Below are 19,529 nucleotides of genomic sequence, written 5' to 3' on the forward strand. Positions count from 1 at the left end.
CTACAAGACCTTTTAGAACTAACACCCAAAAAAGATGTCCTTTTCATTACAGGGGACTGGAGCAAAAGGAGGAAGTCAAGAAACACCTGACCTAACAGGCAAATTTGGCCTTGGAATGCGGAATGAAGCAGGGCAAAGACTAATAGAGTTTTGCCAAGAAAATGCAAACACTCTCATAGCAAACACTGGTCATAGCAAACACTCTCTTCTAACAACACAAGAGAAGACTCTACACATGGACATCACCAGATGGTCAACATCAAAATCAGATTGATTATATTCTTTGCAGCCAGAGATGGAGAAGCTCTATACAGTCAACAAAAACAAGACCAGGAGCTGACTGAGGCTCAGATCATGAACTCCTTATTGCCAAATTCAGACCTAAATTGAAGAAAGTAGGGAAAACCACTAGACCATTCAGGTATCACCTAAATCAAATCCCTTATGATTATACAGTGGAAGTGAGAAATAGGTTTAAGGGCCTAGATCTGACAGATAGAGTGCCTGATGAACTCTGGACGGAGGTTTGTGACATTGTACAGGAGACAGGGATCAAGACCATCCCCATGGAAAAGAAATGCAAAAAAGCAAAATGGCTGTCTGGGGAGGCCTTACAAATAGCTGTGAAAAGAAGAGAAGCAAAAATCAGAGGATAAAAGGAAAGATATAAGCATCTGAATGCAGAGTTCCAAAAAATAGCAAGAAGAGATAAGAAAGCCTTCCTCAGTGATCAGTGCAAAGAAATAGAGGAAAACAACAGAATGAGAAAGACCAGAGATCTCTTCAAGAAAATTAGAGATACCAAGGGAAGATTTCATGCAAAGATGGGCTCGATAAAGGACAGAAATGGTATGGACCTAACATTTCATGCAAAGATGGGCTCGATAAAGGACAGAAATGGTATGGACCTAACAGAAGCAGAAGATATTAAGAAGAGGTGGCAAGAATACACAGAAGCACTGTACAAAAAAGATCTTCATGACCCAGATAATCACGATGGTGTGATCACTCACCTAGAGCCAGACATCCTGGAATGTGAAGTCAAATGGGCCTTAGAAAACATCACTACAAACAAAGCTAGCGGAGGTGGTAGAACTCCATTTGAGCTAATTCAAATCCTGAAAGATGATGCTGTGAAAGTGCTGCACTCAATATGCCAGCAAATTTGGAAAACTCAGCAGTGGCCACAGGACTGGAAAAGGTCAGTTTTCATTCCAATCCCAAAGAAAGGCAATGCCAAAGAATGCTCAAACTACCGCACAATTGCACTCATGTCACACGCTGGTAAAGTAATGCTCAAAATTCTCCAAGCCAGGCTTCAGCAATATGTGAACCATGAACTTCCAGATGTTCAAGCTGATTTTAGAAAAGGCAGAGCAACCACAGATCAAATTGTCAACATCTGCTGATCATTGGAAAAGCAAGAGAGTTCCAGAAAAACATCTATTTCTGCTTTATTGACTATGCCAAAGCCTTTGACTGTGTGGATCACAATAAACTGTGGAAAATTCTGAGAGAGATGGGAATACCAGACCACCTGACCTGCCTCTTGAGAAATCTATATGCAGGTCAGGAAGCAACAGTTAGAACTGGACATGGAACAACAGACTGGTTCCAAATAGGAAAAGGAGTACGTCAAGGCTGTATATTGTCACCCTGCTTATTTAACTTATATGCAGAGTACATCATGAGAAATGCTGGGCTGGAAGAAGCACAAGCTGGAATCAAGATTGCCGGGAGAAATCTCAATAACCTCAGATATGCAGATGACACCACCCTTATGGCAGAAAGTGAAGAGGAGCTAAAAAGCCTCTTGATGAAAGTGAAAGAGGAGAGTGAAAAAGTTGGCTTAAAGCTCGACATTCAGAAAATGAAGATCATGGCATCTGGTCCCATCACTTCATGAGAAATAGAAAGGAAAACAGTGGAAACAGTGTCAGACTTTATTTTAGGGGGCTCCAAAATCACTGCAGATGGTGATTGCAGCCATGAAATTAAAAGATGCTTACTCCTTGGAAGGAAAGTTATGACCAACCTAGACAGCATACTGAAAAGCAGAGACATTGCTTTTCCAACAAAGGTCTGTCTAGTCAAGGCTATGGTTTTTCCAGTGGTCATGTATGGATGTGAGAGTTGGACTGTGAAGAAAGCTGAGCGCTGAAGAATTTATGTTTTGAACTGTGGTTTTGGAGAAAACTCTTGAAAGTCCCTTGGACTGCTAGGAGATCCAACCCAGCCATTCTGAAGATCAGCCCTGGTTGTTCTTTGGAGGGAATGATGCTGAAGCTGAAGCTCCAATACTCTGGCCACCTCATGCGAAGTGTTGACTCATTGGAAAAGACTCTGATGCTGGGAGGGATTGGGGGCAAGAGGAGAAGGGGACAACAGAGGATGAGATGACAGGATGGGATCACTGACTCGATGGACATGAGTCTGAGTGAACTCCGGAAGTTGGTGATGGACAGGGAGGCCTGGCATGCTGTGATTCATGGGGTGGCAAAGAGTCGGACACAACTGAGTGACTGAACTGAACTGAACTGAACTGACAATTACTTGGGGCATCTCTATTATTCTAAGTCACATAACTTGACCTAGAAATGACAAGTTTTACTGGTTTAAAGATATATTATGTAAAAGAAAACCCCTATTCCAAAAACCTTAATCTTTTTAAGTAGCAGAATCTTTGCTGTTGTTAATAAGTCCATCCCAACTCTGCACATGAATAGTAAAATATGTTTGGAATCTGTATTTAACCACATGGGGTGAGGGGGCAGGAAATATATGCAGTAACGTAGTTTCAGAGATGTAAAAAATAGAAATTCGGGTTTCTGAGTTCTCTGGATGTCCCGTTGTTAGGACTGCATGCTTTCACTGCTGAGGATGCAGGTTCAATCCCTGATCAAGGAACTAAGTAAGAGTCTGCAAGGCTGTGTGGCACAGCCAAATAAATATGAGTTTCTGGGGCAGGGAGCAGCCAGGCCAGGGGGAGGGGGTTGCGCTGTGTGTTCTGGTGACACCTGGCTGTCTGTTGGCCCCAGCCCCACAGATCTACTTCCTCAAAGGGGGATATGAGACCTTTTAACTGGAATATCCTGAGCACTGCATGGACATAATACTTATTTCACAAGACAAGGTTGAAGGTAAGAGAGCCCTCAATAGACAGAGTGGGAACCAGTGCTCACATCAGCTATTGGCCAGCTGTTGAACACGGCAGCCCTGTTACAGTCCTTCTGTTCCTCAACCTTGGAAACGCCTGCCATGCATCCAAGTGTTATCCTCACCAATCTGCATTTCACAGCCCCACTGAATGTCTCCTACAGATCTACGAGGCCTGCCCAGCCCATCTACACTACAAAGGGGTCCCTGCAGAAGACAGTCCCAAGTCTGACATTAGCTCCCACTTTCAAGAAGCCATAGGCTTCACAGAATGTCAGGGAAAGAAAGGAAAGGCCCTGGTCCACCGTGAAACTGGGCTCCTCATTCACCTACCATCTGCAAAGTTAACCTCACAAAGACCAAGCAGTTCTGCCTGAAGGAGGCCTTCAATCCCATCAAGAAGAGGAGGAGTAACCGCCTCCTCTTCGGCCTCCCAGGCCAGCTCCTGCACTATGGCTCTGAGATCCTGCCTTCCAAGCCACTCCCCGGCTCCCTCCTGCGGAGGGCGGCAGTCGGTCCTTCATTCATGGCCGCCTCACCATCACTGAGCCCTGTCGTGCCAGGCTCCCCGCTGCATGTGCCAGCTTCATGCTGGTACCAGTGCTGACCCTCCTCAGGGTCTCAGAGCTCAGCGGGAGCCCATAGCCACAGCACTGCCATACTAGGACTGGGTTGGGGCACCAGCCCAGCCAGGAACAACTGTGGTTTTGTTTTCTAAACTCACAGATATTTCAGACCCGTGCAACACTGAAAACCTCAGGTTTTCATGTCATACTATCCCCGTGGAACAGTGAGTGGTCATCAAGCTTGCAAATGAGCTTTACTGACTTCAGGGATAGGTTCTCAGCACTGAAGGCAGGCCCAGCCGTTATGAGAACACAGTGCATGTGGCTCCTGGGCCTCCAGACGTCCTGTCCTTAGGACTGCCCGGTTCTTGAACTTCAAAGTTCACTGCTTCATTGCCTTAAGCATAAGGCAATAAGTACCTGCAGGAACAGAGGGTGGGGAGCCAGGAGGGGAAAGCTGTTGTTAGACTAGAAGAAAAGGAGGCTATGAAGCCAATTCATTTTCCACCTTATTTAACTTTGGAAATCTCTGTCTGTGCTTCTTCAGGGCATAAGCTGTCACCATCTGGTCAGGAAAGTAACCCTACAGGGTTTGTAAGGACACCATATATATGCTGATTTGAACTCTCCCTCAAATGCTGTTGAGACTCCTTCATGGGTCCAGTGGAGGTGGTTGGCTGAAGCAGCAAGACATCAGCTCTCTGACTTTGCTTTTCACTGTGGGTTCTTTCTGGGACCTAGACCTTTAGAGTGATTCTTATTGTTCTTGAAACTTTCTTGTTGTATGTCTCTTCAAAGCAGCTCATGTGTCATTTGAAGTCATTCTTCAGACTACAGACCACAAATCACCCTTTAAAGTGAAGAAGGAAAAGCGTAACTACTGTGTGTTCTGAGTCAGTGGCATTGGAAACATTCATTTCCCCAGCTTGCCCTCCTTATGCCTGCCTGCCTCTTCTCTCATGACACTTGTTTTCTTCCCTGCCCCTGGGAGTAGGCTTCACGCTATTGACTTCTGAGGTTTGCAGATTTCACAATTTGATACTATTTGTTTCATCTATAAGCTATTTCTCCAGGAGAAAAAGCAATTTCTTAAAATCATACAGATGTGAAGAAAAGCAGTATGTTACTGATTGTTGTTGTTTTTATTGTGCAAAATAAAAAAGTAAAAGGGAAACATGTGTATGCAAATTAATGTCCCTGTCCACACACACGACACAGAGGTTAAATTTATAATTAGCATATATGAATAATTCACATCTTTTTGTATCTTTTTATTTTGTAACACCTCATTAGCTTTATATAATACCTCAATAGCTCTCATATACATTTGTTTTTTTTTGTTTTTTTTTTTTTTCTCATATACATTTGAGTGTCGTTTTGCTCTGAACCACTAAGGAATAAATTATAGACATCATACCCCTTTATTCCTCCATATTCCAAAGTCTATTTCCTGAGGTCATTCTCTAACATAACCATAGTATCATTATCAATATGAGGAAATTTAAGATTATACCTTACTATGACCAAAATTCAAATGTGCTCAGTTGTCCCTATGTTGGTCTTTATAACAGACTTCCCCCTTGATACAGGACTCACTCCAGGATGATGTACTGCATTTATCTGTCAAATATCTTTGGTAGTCTGTAATCTGAGATGGACTCTCTGTCTTCTTTGTCTTCTATAAACATAACAATTTTGAGAAATATAATCCAGTTATTTTGTAAAACATCCCCCAACTGGCCCCAATTAGACTCAGGTTATACATTTGGGGCAATAATTCCACAAAAGTGATGTGGTGTCCTGCTCAGTGCTCATATCAGGAGGCACAGAATGTCACTTTCCCCCATTTCTGGTGACTGTTTGGTAAGGTGGTGTCCTCCAGGTTTCCCCATTGTAAAGTTTCTCTTACTTTTTCTTTGATTAACACATACTTTGTGGGGAGACACAAAGAAGCACATAAATGTCCTTCTCATCAAATTCTGCCAGCCACTAACTTTAGCATCCATTCATAATTCTTGCCATCACAGTTGCAAAATGGTGAAGAAAACACATTTGAGTGGTCTCTGCTCCACAGATTGCAATATTTTTTTATAGTAGCAGCCTTATTTAGCTGACCATCCAAAACCACCTCCCATGGCCTTGCAAACCGTGTCTTGTTTTCTCATGCACTGAAAAAGAACGAAGAATGTTTCCCCTGGGTTGCCTTTTGGGGCAGCTGCTGGCAGATTTGCCCTGGAATCTTGAGTGTGTGCCTTCTTCCTACAATGCACCAGACACTTTCCATGTGGTACCCCATCAAACTCTCCCAGTAGGCCTGTTAGAAGGTAGGCAAAATTCCGAATCTCGTTTTGCAGGTAACAACAGATATTTAGAAAGGTTTCTGGTGAGTAATTTGCCTGAGGTTCCAGCTAGTTAGCGTTAGTAAGAGGCAGAGCCTGGGTTGGCAGCTAGACTGAGCCCAGAGCCTACACGCTTAACTGCTACCTTACACTGATCCAAAACAAACTCAGGGCTTGTTCGTGGCAGGACCAGGAGTAGGGTGAGCTGGGCAGGGGGTCTGGGGTACAACATTTAAGAAGGCTCTCACTCTCATGTCCTGACCTGTACTCACTTAAAACATGCACCCTAGATTCTGCTTATTTCACCCTCCTCCCAGTGCTGGTTCTTGGGCAGGGCCAGCCATGGGCGCTAACCTCCTTCACAGTTCATTATACAGTTCACACAGATTCCTGGGACAATGGGAATGCAGGGGTTTCCAGTTTCCTCCTTTGGTCAATAGACAAGCTATTCAGCCTTGAGTCTGCTCTGCTCTAAGTGATGCTAAATACAGAGACTAAGGTGGGTACCATCCCTGCCCTCCTGTCATTTGCAGGTCCAAACATTCACTTCCAGTGGAATCAGATATGACAGGTCAACTCTTGGGGCTTCTTAGGAATTACCTCAGTGAAGCACTGGCACATCTTTTGGGGATTTCAAAGTATGCAGATGGATTAAACTCAGCTTTTTTCCATTTTATTAAGCTTTTTCCATTCATCTTGGTTGTAGTTTGCTTTTCCCACTAGCAGACTGAACACTTTTGGGTATTAACTCAGTTGTGCTTCTCTTGGGCTTTATTTCCTTCCAGAACTTAGCTCTTGACAGGTCTAGGTTTCAGACACTTAGGCTCAAATCACGATGTTGCCACTTACTAGTTATGTTCTTGGAAAAGTCACTTCGTCCCCTGAGCCTCAAGTGTTTCATCTGTGAAATGGGGCTATTAGCACCTCATTTGTAGGGCTGTTGCAAAGATGAAATGGAAGCACTATAAGTACCTAAAAGGTGCATGACAATGATCAACAGATGCTAGTTCTCTTCCCTTTTGCTTTACTGCCCCACCATTGTACCAAGATCATCTGTCTAAGGATTATAACTAAAGTGATCCATAAGGCCAAGTAATTGTAAATCATGTGTGGGCATTATCCAGGCAGCAGATTCTACACCTGGCCTTTCCTATACCAGCTCTGTAGTGGGGGTGTTGAAAAGCAAAATCTAACTTCAAAGATGATTTTGTTGGAGAAACATCTCAAAGTATTTTCTATTTCAAACACACATTCAGTTCAGCTCAGTCGCTCAGTCATGTCTGACTCTTTGCAACCCCATGAATTGCAGCGCGCCAGGCCTCCCTGTCCATCACCAACCATCGGAGTTCACTCAGACTCGTGTCCATCGAGTCAGTGATGCCATGCAACCATCTCATACTCTGTTGTCCCCTTCTCCTCCTGCCCCCAATCCCTCCCAGTGTCAGACTCTTTTCCAATGAGTCACCTCTTCACATGGGGTGGCCAAAATATTGAAGTTTCAGCTTTAGCATCAGTCTTTCCAATGAACACCCAGGACTGATCTCCTTTAGAATGGACTGGTTGGATCTCCTTGCAGTCCAAGGGACTCTCAAAAGTCTTCTCAAGTTCAAAAGCATCTTCTTCACAGTTCAAAAGCATCAGTTCTTCGGTGCTCAGCCTTCTTCACAGTCCAACTCTCACATCCATACATGACTACTGGAAAAACCATAGCCTTGACTAGACGGACCTTTGTTGGCAAAGGAATGTCTCTGCTTTTCAATATGCTATCTAGGTTGCTCATAACTTTCCTTCCAAAGAGTAAGCTTCTTTTAATTTCATGGCTGCAGTCACCATCTGCAGTGATTTTGCAGCCCCCCAAAATAAAGTCTGACACTGTTTCTACTGTTTCCCCATCTATTTCCCATGAAGTGATGGGACCAGATGCCATGATCTTCATTTTCTGAATGTTGAGCTATGAGCCAACTTTTTCACTCTCCTCTTTCACTTTCGTCAAGAGGATCTTTTAGTTCCTCTTCACTTTTTGCAATAAGGGTGTGTCATCTGCATATCTACAAAGGCGGTGCAGGAGCAGCTGAGAGGAGCTACCCCATGCCCGAGGCCATGGGCGGCGGCAGGGAGGTGCTGGCCAAGAGGAGCTACTCCACGTTCAAGGTCAGAAGGGGCGGCAGTGAGGAGATACCCCTCGTCCAATGTAAGGAGCAGCAGCTGCACTTTCCTGGAGCAGCTGTGAAGAGATACCCCACGTCCAAGGTAAGAGAAACCCAAGTAAAACACACATTATTGCTTTTCTTTTTCTCACTCTTGGATTCTCTCTTAATCTAACTAACCAACTCAAAAATTCAGGTTGGTTAGACTAAGGTTTGTAGCCATCACAGGATTACATTCTTAGTTTACTAAACTACTTCAAAATGTATTAAAAAAAAATGTTAATCTGTAGTACGTGGAATGTCCTTCCAGGGATGACAGCAGGAGCAGATAAAAATCACGCTGAAACATGTAATACATTGTTCTCAACATGTGAGAAATGTTATGGACAATTTTTTTTAATTCATTTTACTCTTTTTGGAAATATATCACCAAAAGGAAAAGAATGATCTTACTATAGAACTACGTACATGAAGCAAGATCTACTATCATGTGTTTATAATTTTTTACTTGCAAATTTTTAATAAATTTGAAGGGGGTTGGGAGGTTCTTTGTTTTTCTTTAATATTTGAATTTGTATATACAGTCTATGGTTTTGGGTCTAAAAGCCAACTTTTACGGAATGGAATAGAACATACATCCCTTGATTAAAAAGTCTAGTGATTTGATTGCTATGCAGTGGTTTCAAAGTTTAAAATTGAGTTTGAGGAACCCTGCAACCCACTCCAGTATTCTTGCCTGGAGAATCCCAGAGACAGTGGGCCCCCGTCTATGGGGTCGCACAGAGTCGGAGACGACTGAAGCGACTTAGCAGCAGCAGCAGCAGCAGCAGCAGCAGCAGCGATGAAAATAGCTGATGCAGTGGAATTAAGAGACAATTTCCCAGGCCTTGGCATAGATTATTCCTTACAAATAATGATTCTGCGTAACTGGGGAATGATTTAATATGCGGTCTTGGAAAGTTGCAAGGGTCTTTCATCTCATTTTCCGATCACAATGCCTATCTCCAAATTGTTTAAAATGAGCCATAGCTTCTACCAAGGTACCATCAAGTGATAGTCCCATGAATAGTCCCAAGTTAATTCTTGTGCTGCCAAGAAAGTCAGAATTTTCATTACTTCTAAAAGCTTTTAACCAAAAGTTTCAGATAGATAGCATTTTAAGTTAAAACTTCTCTGGAAATGACTATCTAGTTTTGCATTTTAGCATCCTGCTTGTACATGCAATTTGCCCTAAGTAGCTCTCAAGTTTTCCTTTTAGCTGGTATTGCCTTAGAATGAAATAAACAGGTCATTGTGCCTTTAAATCAACACTGTAGTGTGATCTTGCTGGTACTGTGACCTGCTCTCAAATATGCTTGTATCTTTTCAAACATGCTGGCTACAGCCTAGGGGAAGAGAAAATACTGGGTTGTTGCCTTTTAAAAGTTTCATATAACAATACCTGTAAGAATGTCAAGACATTTGAATCACATTCCTGCAATTACAACCATAAACAGAAGAATGAAGGTTTTTCTTTTTCTTTGGAGAATAAGGATCCTCTCCAACTATAAACTAGATTGAGTCTTGAGCAGCCATAGACAATACAGAAATGAACGGGCATGTTTCTGTGCAAACAAAATTTTATTTATGAACACTGAAATTTCAATTTCATATAGTTTATGTATGTCGTGAAATATTCATCCTTTCAATTTTTTCAACTGTTTTAAGATCTAGAAACCATTCTTAGCTCTGGGGCTGCCTAAGGACAGGCAGAAGGCTGGGTTTAGATCTTGAGCTGAGTTATAGTTTTCTGTAGTGAGCAGCAGAGCCAGGATTTGAACCCAGGCAGTATAGGTCCAATGAGCTCTTAACATACACACACACACGTGTGTATATATGTTCATATCATCATACTGTATATATGTATACACATATGTGTGTATACATATATTCAATATGATGATAATGGTAGTAAATCACACTTTTATAGAAAATTTAGTAAAGGATGAAAGAGAAAATAGCAACCACCCATAAAACCACAACCCAGGACTTCCCTGGTAGTGGTGGTACAGTGGATAAGAGTCTGCCTGCCAATGTAGGAGTCACATGTTCGATCCCTGGTCCAGGAAGATCCCACGTGCCATGGAACAGCTAAGCCCATGCACCATAACTACTGAGACTGAACTCTAGAGCCTGGGAGCCACAGCTCCTGAGCCCACGTGCTGCAATTACTGAGGCCTGTGAACTACAAGGATGAGTAGCCCCCATTCACCACAGTTAGAGAAAATCTGAAAGCAGCAATGTAGACCCAGTGCAATCCCAATAAATAAATAAAATAAAACATGCAGAGGATTAAAAAAAAAACCACAACCCAGAAATAACCACTAGTAATATTTGATACAGAGAAGGCAATGGCACCCCACTCCAGTACTCTTGCCTGGCAAATCCCATGGATGGAGGAGTCTGGTGGGCTGCAGTCCATGGGGTCGCTGAGGGTCAGACACGACTGAGCGACTTCATTTTCACTTTTCACTTTCATGTATTGGAGAAGGAAATGGCAACCCACTCCAGTGTTCTTGCCTGGAGAATCCCAGGGACGGGGGAGCCTGGTGGGCTGCCGTCTCTGGGGTCACACAGAGTCGGACACGACTGAAACGACTTAGCAGCAGCAGCAGCAGCAGCAATATTTGATATCTTCTTCCATTCTTTGTCTACTGTACACAGCATTCAATTTATACATTTTAGTTTTTCACTTAACATAAACATTTTTCACATTTCCGCACAGACCTCATAATTATAATAATGAATAGATGCACAATAGTTCATTTTAAACGTACTAGGGGAGATTGCTGTTTTGGGGGAAAAAAAATCCCATAGCTAAAAATTTCATAGAGGAAAGAATCTTTTAAGTTGGTCACTTTTCATTTACCTGCTACATCTTTGCATTTCTAGGAGCTGGATTTATTTTTAAGATATTTTGATCTCGACCATTTTTAAACACTTAGAAGTCTTAAACACTAGACCACCAGGGAAGTCCCTCTAGGAGTTGAATTTTTTGAAGCGACCCTGTTTGCTGGCAGGGGTAGAGTAAGAAGGCTTTGGAATCCCCCAGACCTGAATTTGACTTTTCACTGTCCATTCATTAGCCAAATGGCCCTGAGCAAACCATTAACTTTTGTTACTCCGAGATTAACTGAGGTGATGTTCAGGGACACCTCAGTTTTCCTTTGTTTCAAGATAAATCAAGACCACCATATGTAATGTCTAGAACACAGACCTAGCACAGAATCCTGGTCACTTGGTAATAGCCAGCCCTTATGTTTCCTGCCACTCACCACTCCCAGTGCCCAACACTAGCCCAGAAATTAGATTCTTTCACTCAAGACTGTAGAGAAAATGTTCTTTTCAGTTTTGAGCACCACAGGAGTCTTCTTCCCTGAGTGAAAATGGACCGGCAGGAATGGGGATAATAAGAAGGATTAATAAAGTAGGTGGACCTGCCCGGAAAGCGTCCACCCCGCCCCTCGCCACTCCTGCCCCACCCCAACCAGGAGATTTAGATCAAAGTTCACAAACTGAATCGATGGCCTGGTGCCTATGACAGCAGGTGGCATTCTGACTTCAGCAGAAGCTGTGTTTGATTTCACAGGTACAGCGGATCTCCAGCCCAGACGTCTGAAAAGACTCCGGAGCCCAAGTCCATGAGCAGCAAAAGCTCTGTGGAGCTGCAGAGGGTGGCGGCCCTCCCAGCCCAGGGTTGCAGCAACAGTGGCTTTCAGGTGAGCAGAGCTTTTGTTTTATGTTTAAGACCAAGTAATTAATGTTCTTTCCTGGCCTTTCTGGCAAGTTTCTTCACTAAAGCAGAGGTCTTATTGTAATAAAATAAGGTTCTTAATGGTTCTCTTTAAGCCTATTATTCTTTCCTTCTTGGGTTGACAAACCTGAAAAGTCTCTTAACTGAACCTGTTTTGATCCCTGACCTGTCCTATCACTTGAAAACAACACTTTCCTCTCCTGCTTGTGTTTAGGGCTCATATGGCATGGGTATAGTATTTACGTACAGTTTCCCAAAGAACTGGTGAGTGGGGAAGAATGGGGAAGAATCTAGATCCTGAACGTAGTCAGCACCTCAGAGTTCCTTCCTCTCTCTCTTTCTTTAAGTATACATGTGTATTCTTTTTTTCCCACCAAACTTCAAACTTTTTATTTTGTATTGGGATATAGTAAATTAACCAGATTGTGGTAGTTTCAGGTGAACAGCAAAGGGACTCAGCCCTAAATATCCCTCAACCCCCTCTCCCACCCAAGCTGGCATATAACATTGAGCAGAGTTCCAATCCTTGTTGGTTATCCATTTTAAATATAGCAGTGTGTACTTGACCTTCCCAAACTCCCTAAGTATACCTTCCCCCAGCAACCATAAGCTCATTTTCTAAGTCTGTGAGTCTCTTTGTTTTGTAAATAAGTTCATTTGTGTCATTTCTTTTTTGATTCCACATATAAGGGGTGTCATACAATATTTCTCCTTCTCTGCCTGACTTACTTCACTCAGAATGGCACTCTCTAGTTTCATCCATATTGCTGCAAATGGCAGTGTTTCATTCTTTTTAATGGCTAAGTATTATTCCATTGTGTATATGCACCACATCTTCTTTATCCACCCCTCTGTCAATGGACATTTAGGTTGCTTCCATTTCTTGGCTTTGATAAATGGTGCTGCAATGAACACTGGGGTGCATGGATACTTTTGGATCTTTTTTTTTTTTTTTTTTTAGTATATGCCCAGCAGTGAGATTGCAGGGTCATATGGTATCTCTATTTTTAGTTTTTTAAGGAACCTCCGTACTGTTCTCCATAGTGGCTGTACCAATTAACATTTCCACCAACACTGTAGGAGGGTTCCCTTCTCTCCACACCCCTCTCCAGCATTTGCTGTTTGTGGATTTTTTGCTGATTGCCATTATGACTGGTGTGAGGTGATATGATTTGTATTTCTCTAATAACTAGCGGTGTTGAACATCTTTTTTGTGTACCTGTTGGTCATGTATATGTCCTCTTTGAAGAAATGTTTATTCAGATCAGAGTTCCTTTCTCTTGAACCAGGTATTAAATCCTCTGTCAGATCAGGCCTGGGTACCTGCCCCACACAGCTGGGTTTTGCAAACTGTCTTATGTCATCAACCAAAACTCACTGAGTGAGTAATGCTGCTTGGCCCAGGTCCATATGCCACAGGAGACTGTCTCCAGGAAATACCAGGCTTTCTGACTGGGTCTGGGACAGGGATTTTTCAAGGCTCTTCCCAAGTATGCTTCCTTTCCTAAGCTGACAGTCAACCTGCGAAGCCATGTGAACAGATGTCAGAAATCCCCTAGGCTTTAACTTCAATACACAAGCAAAACAAATGTTTAAGCAATAGCAAAGAAAGGAACAAGGAAGGTAAAAGCGTTTGACCCAACCCTGAGTTGTCCTGAGTCTTCCGCAAGTTATTGTAACTTCCCTGATCCTCAGTTTCATCATCTGCGTATTTATCACAGTCATGCTCATCTCACAGGGTGTAAGTGCAGGGGAGAGAAAATCCTTCCCTCTACTGTCTTAGATTCAGCTCCTAAGGTCTGTGAATTAAACTGACAAATGGGAGATTAAATAGTAGAAAAGGCATACAAAGTTTATTAATATTTTTAATTTTCTGTACACATAAATTTCGCAGAAAGAAAGTAAAAATCCCAATGAAGCAGTAAGACTCAGAATTTTTTAAAAGGATGATAAATTGTGGAGAAGTATATAGACAAAGGAAAGCAGGATTGCGCTTTTAGGGTCAATAAATTGTGGAGAAGTGGCTAGGAACTATGTGGCGGTAACTACTGGAAGACAAGATTAAGATACCTGTGAGATGTCTCCTCACCATCTCTGCCTCCAGTGATACAGATTGTTCAAGTACTGACCAGGTTATCTGTCCAGTGCTAGACCTTCAATAAGAATTTCCAGAGACACCTATTTACTCAGCATGGTTGTTAACTGCCCCCTAGATATGGCCACCACCAGGGAGAGAGCCAGTTCAACAGGGAATAACAAACTATTCTGTGTCACAGATGTTCAGAGAACATCAGGTGTCACTTAAGGGTAGGCAATGATTTCCCAGATAAACAGGGAAGGTTGTGAACAGAGCATCTCAAACAAAGAGAACTGCCTGTGCCCTGGCCCAGGACCTGAAAGAGCCTGTGTGCTCTGGGTAGAGAGGATGTGGAGCTGGTGGGGTGAAGGGAGTGGGGGAGGCTGGTGTTAGACCATGTGGCCTCCATGTGTGCTCATCAGATATTCAAGAAGGAAACGATCAAAACTTATATGATCAAAGTATTAAAGTACTTCAGCACTACTTAAAGGTGAACGGAAATGGGAAGAGATTTGTGTGTGGTTGAGATACCAGTTAGGTTAGTCTGATGGTCAGAACCAGGTTATAGGCAATGGAAACTGATGCTGGGTGACAGTATTAATACTAATTAATACTAATTAGAGGCCCCCCTGCAGTGGGATTGTCAGGGAGAGGAGTAAGAGCTCCCCTGCCCGTGAATATTTCCACGACTTCCTCTGTAATATACGTAAACGACATATGTACTATATGGTTTCTTTAAAAACAGTCTTAATTCACTCAGGCTGCTGTAACAAAATACTGTGTTGGCCAAAAAGTTCATTCAGGCTTTTCCCATAAAATCTTACAGGAAAACTCAAACGAACTTTTTGGCCAACCCAATATTTCGGACTAGGTGGCTTGTTATTGTTCAGCTGCTAAGTCTTGTCTGATTTTTTGCAACCCTATGAACTACAGCACGCCAGGCTTCCCTGTCCTTCACTGTCTTCTGGGGTTTGCTCAAACTCATGTCCATTGAGTCGATGATGCTATCCAAGCAACTTATCCTCTGTTGCCCCCTTCCCCTGCCTTCAATCCTTCCCAGCATCAAGATCTTTTCCAATGAGTCAGCTCTTTGCATCAGGTGGTCAAAGTATTGGAGCTTCAGCTTTGGTCCTTCCATGAATATTCAGGGTTGATTTCCTTTAGGATTGACTAGTTTGATTTCCTTGCAGTCCAAAGGACTCTCGAGAGGCTTCTCCGGCACTACAGTTCAAAAGCATCAGTTCTTCGATGCTTAGCCTTCTTTATGGTCAAACTCTCACATCCATTCATGACTACTGGAAAAACTGTAGGTTTGACTATACCAATCTTTGTCGACAAAGTCCCGAACAAACTTTTTGGCCAACCCAGTATCTTGAACTGGGTGGCTTATAAACAGAAATGTATTTCTCACAGTTCTGGAGGCTGGGAGATCCAAGATCAAGGCATCAGCAGATTCAGTATCTGGTGAGGCCCCCATCCTCACAAAGACAAAAATACCAGGGAGCTCTCTGAGGTCTTTTTTTATAAAGACACTAACCCCATTCACAAAGGCTCTGCCCTGTTGAGTTAATCATGTCCCAAAGTTTCCATCTCCTGACATACCACTCAGGGCATGAAATTTTCAAAATAGGAATCTGGAAGTGGGGGGCAGCGAGGCATAAAGTAGCAAGCCTAGCACAATGTGCACATAATAATAGAAGCTCTTGGTACTCAGGTTAAAGAGAACGACACATCCACATTTCTAGCTTGAGATGTCACTTGAAAGTGATTCCCTTTACAGAGATAGAAAATCTAGGAATCAGGTTGGAGCAAGGAAGAGAATGACTTCATTTTGAGGCCTGTTGTTTGAAATTCAGATGATACCGAACATTCAGATAAAGATGGAGATGAAGCAGGAAGCTTCATGCACACCTGCACCAGAGCCTGGAAGGGGCACTAAACTTTGGGGGGCTGTTAGCAGAGAGGTGGGCAAGGGCGTGGATGAGACCATGGGAAGGGAACCCGGGGAGCGCCAGTGTATCAGGAACTGGAAAGTCACAGGAAGAGAGGACAGAACCAGGTGAGGGGGGAGAGTCTGGGGAAGCTGAGGGGAAAAGAACTGCAAGGTCAAAAGCTAAGACTCCTCCATGGAGGAGACAAGTTCATTTGATTTGCTAACTTGGATATCACTGGTCACTGGGGCAGGGTGGGGGCCGGGGACAGTTTGTGTTGTAAGTAGGCATTAAGACCCTGGAGAAAATGAGGAGAGAAAAGACATTCCTCTGGCAGAAGGGAGAGAGGTGGGCTCAGAAGAGGCAAGATCAGAGTTGCAGGCAGGGTTTTTCCAATCATTGTAAAATGTAACATGCAGAAAAACACATGAAACCAGATAGACAAGGTATGAAAAAAACCCAACCAGGTCAAGGAACAGGACATTGTCATCCCTCAGCTTGGACAGTCCCATCCTGCACATTTTGTTCAACTGCCTCCCTCACTTAGGATAGCAAAATAAAATAGGGAACTCTAGTCAACATCTGGTAATAACCTACAATGAAATAATCTGGAGAAGAATATATAGAAAGAACTGAATCACTTTGCTGTACACCTGAAACTACCAAAACATTATATAAATCAACAATACTTCGATTTAAGAAAATGAAATAATGTGGTAATTCTGAAAAACAAGTACCTCCCCCCTTTTCCGGGGTTTGCTGTTGCTGGTTGTTGCTGTTGCCATTATTGTTCCTATTGGTTTGTTTATTGAATTAACTGAACTAATTCTATGGAGTCTGCATTTATTGTCATGTGTTGCCACTCAAGGCTCTGTTCAGTGAGTTTAATAATTAGTTATGGATCTGACATAAATTCCCAAGTGCCTGAAACCAATCAATGTCCCCATCCATGCTAGGGGCTCTGTGACTGCTGGGGAGGTTGTCCATAGTCCTCTGGCAGGCCAGCTCCAATTCCATGCTTACTCGACTCTGCTTCTGTTGAGTTTCCACATCAGCCAGAAATAAGAATTTTTATTTTTCTCAGGTCTTTCTCGGGCATCCCTGGGCTTCTAGTCTCCCTTATGGATATCTCATTCTCCAACTTTTCCTTTACATTTTTGTTTATCTTGCTGTTTTCTCCAACAGTCTTCACAATCTCAGGCAGCTGCCTCCGATGTTAAACCATGGCCCTCAGGGAAATAGTATTGGGTGAATGATGACTCAGGAGACAGGTTTGATCCCTGGGTTGGAAGATCTGCTGGTGGAGGGCATGGCAACCCACTCCAGTTTTCTTGCCTGTAGAATCCCATGGACAGAGGAGCCTGGTGGGCTACAGTCCGTAGGGTCACAAAGAGTCGTACACGACTGAAGTGACTCTGCATGCATACACATACACGAATGCAGACTCAGATTAAATAAAGACAAGCCTTTCGAGTGGGAATTGCCAAGGAACTGCAAGACAGGTCAAATAAGGGCTGTGATCTTGCAACTAGACTTTGGGAGAGTGACATTCCCATTTTTTCTCTTCCTTAGGATGCTAGGCTGCTTAGTTTTCACTGCTATTTCAGTTGTTTTTCAAGGTCATCATGACTCTGGGGAGAGTGGAATAGGACCAGAGAGTTCAGACACCACAAAGCCTGCAGTTCTGAGATTCAGTCATTGTATTTGGAAAAAATATTCTCTGGATTGTCATAAGCCTTTGGTTAACTTCCAGAGCTCCAAAAAAGTGATTTTGACAATTTTGCCAGTGTTCTTGTTGCCTTTATGAAGGTGAGGAATTTGAGATGTTCTTACTCCATCATTCCTGCCAATGGTACCAATAATCTTAGTTTATATATATATATATATGTTTTTTAATTTTGGTGAGGTCTTCTTTTCTGCGTGGGCCTTCTCTCCAGTTCTGGCAAGCAGGGACTACTCTCTAGTTGTAGCTCCCTGACTCTAGAGCATAGGCTCAGTAGTCGAGGCACACGGTCCTGTTGCTCCAAGGTGTAAAGGATCTTCCCAGATCAGGGACTGAACTGGTGTCTCCTGTATTGGCAGGCAGACTCTTTACCACGGACCCACGAGGGAAGCCCAATAACCTGAGATTTAAATAGCAAAGCTAGACATGTCATAAAGGAGTATGTGTATGATTAAATGACGAATGGTTCTAGCCACATCTGAGGCTTCAGGAGAGTGAGAGTAGCTTTGGGAGGCATGCACCGTATGATCAGTCATGAGTACAGCCAGGACTAAGGTTCTGAGGCTTACAGCCATCATGGCTGCCTTTTACCAAAACTGACATCTAATGGTCACAGGAAAAGGAAAGGAGAAGAGGGAGATTAAATGCTTTATTTTCCTTCCATGAATATCCCTTCTGATTCTAAGAGGCTTCTTTTGAGGTTCTACATGTTGATTGCATGGAGTAGAACCTGATTTGTTATCTATCTCTGGTCCTGATTGTCATGTAGATGTCATGTCAGTGATGACTGAAAGCCCTTGATCAGTCATGGGAACACCAATTGAAACTGGCTCACAGGGTACCGTGTGCCGCCAACACAGCCCCAACCTCCAGACCTCTAAAGGATGGGCTGCCAAGGTTTTTAGGAAAACATTCTTACCTCAGTTAAGACAGATCCAAGACTGGTTACCAGGCTTCCTATCTCTCTCTCTCTTTTACTACTGATTATAAAACTTCCGCTCCATAAGCTCTTAATTTAAAAGGAAGACAGTGATGCTTGCAGACCCATTTTATCTAGACACTGTTGATGTTAATGACAAACTAGGCCCCAGATGCTAACTGAACTGTTATTTGTCAAAAAATATCAAAGGTGGGAGAATTTGAAATTTTATATAGAACAGATTATTGGGAGCATGAACCCCAAATCTCTATCATGCCACAGAAATTTGGAATTTCGTCTTCATATTGCAGATTTAGGCAGATGAAGAACAGCATGATTTTCACTTAAAGCCGGGCTCTAGAGTTGGAGACATCTAAATTCACTCCACACATGGCTAAGACCTTTGGCCCAGAAGCCATTTGTAGTCTTGGCATGCCTGGTCATACTTTCTTTTTCCTTTGAAAATCAGAAAGAAAGCAAAGGTAAATGTCTTATATCCTTTGACAGTAAATAGAAGTTTCTTATGAAAATCCTGGGAGTCACAATGTTAAGAAAACTCTCATGGGTTTTCAGGAACAAAGGAGATGATTACTGAGAATGATTGTCAGGAAACATACCTGAAGACATCTTGGTGTTCCTTCCAATCTCCTGGTTTTATAAATTCAAGCCTTTGTTTGTCTCTTTCCTTCCAAGAGCCAAAACTCTTTCAACATAAAGCATAACATTTATTGATTCAACAAAAATTTATTGAGTTCTGACCTCGTGCCAGACATTATACTAGGAGCTGAAAACAGGGAGCTTCTGTTAGGTTAAATTAGGTAACAATGGCAAAGTAACAGAACATAGTATGTAAAAAATGCTATTCATGATGCAAGGAG

At 42.8% G+C, this 19,529-nt stretch overlaps 1 protein-coding gene and 1 pseudogene across 2 annotated transcripts in view; both read left to right on the forward strand.

The window, feature by feature from the left end:
* The first annotated feature begins 2,950 nt into the window (after positions 1-2,950).
* On the forward strand, positions 2,951-3,763 carry LOC138433108 (dual specificity protein phosphatase 5 pseudogene; annotated as a pseudogene).
* Positions 3,764-8,064: 4,301 nt separating this feature from the next.
* Positions 8,065-19,529, forward strand: part of SLC28A3 (solute carrier family 28 member 3) — a 69,842-nt gene continuing 58,377 nt past the window's right edge. For both annotated transcript variants that reach the window (XR_011254268.1, XM_069575827.1), the window contains exons 1-2: positions 8,065-8,311; positions 11,837-11,966. Coding sequence is in view for 1 of the 2 variants with exons in the window: in XM_069575827.1 (XP_069431928.1) it covers positions 11,889-11,966 (78 nt within the window). In the remaining variant the exon portion in view is untranslated. The remainder of the gene's footprint in view (positions 8,312-11,836; positions 11,967-19,529) is intronic.

The sequence above is a fragment of the Ovis canadensis genome, chromosome 2 (genome assembly GCF_042477335.2).
Source record: "Ovis canadensis isolate MfBH-ARS-UI-01 breed Bighorn chromosome 2, ARS-UI_OviCan_v2, whole genome shotgun sequence".
Taxonomy (NCBI): Eukaryota; Metazoa; Chordata; class Mammalia; order Artiodactyla; family Bovidae; genus Ovis; species Ovis canadensis.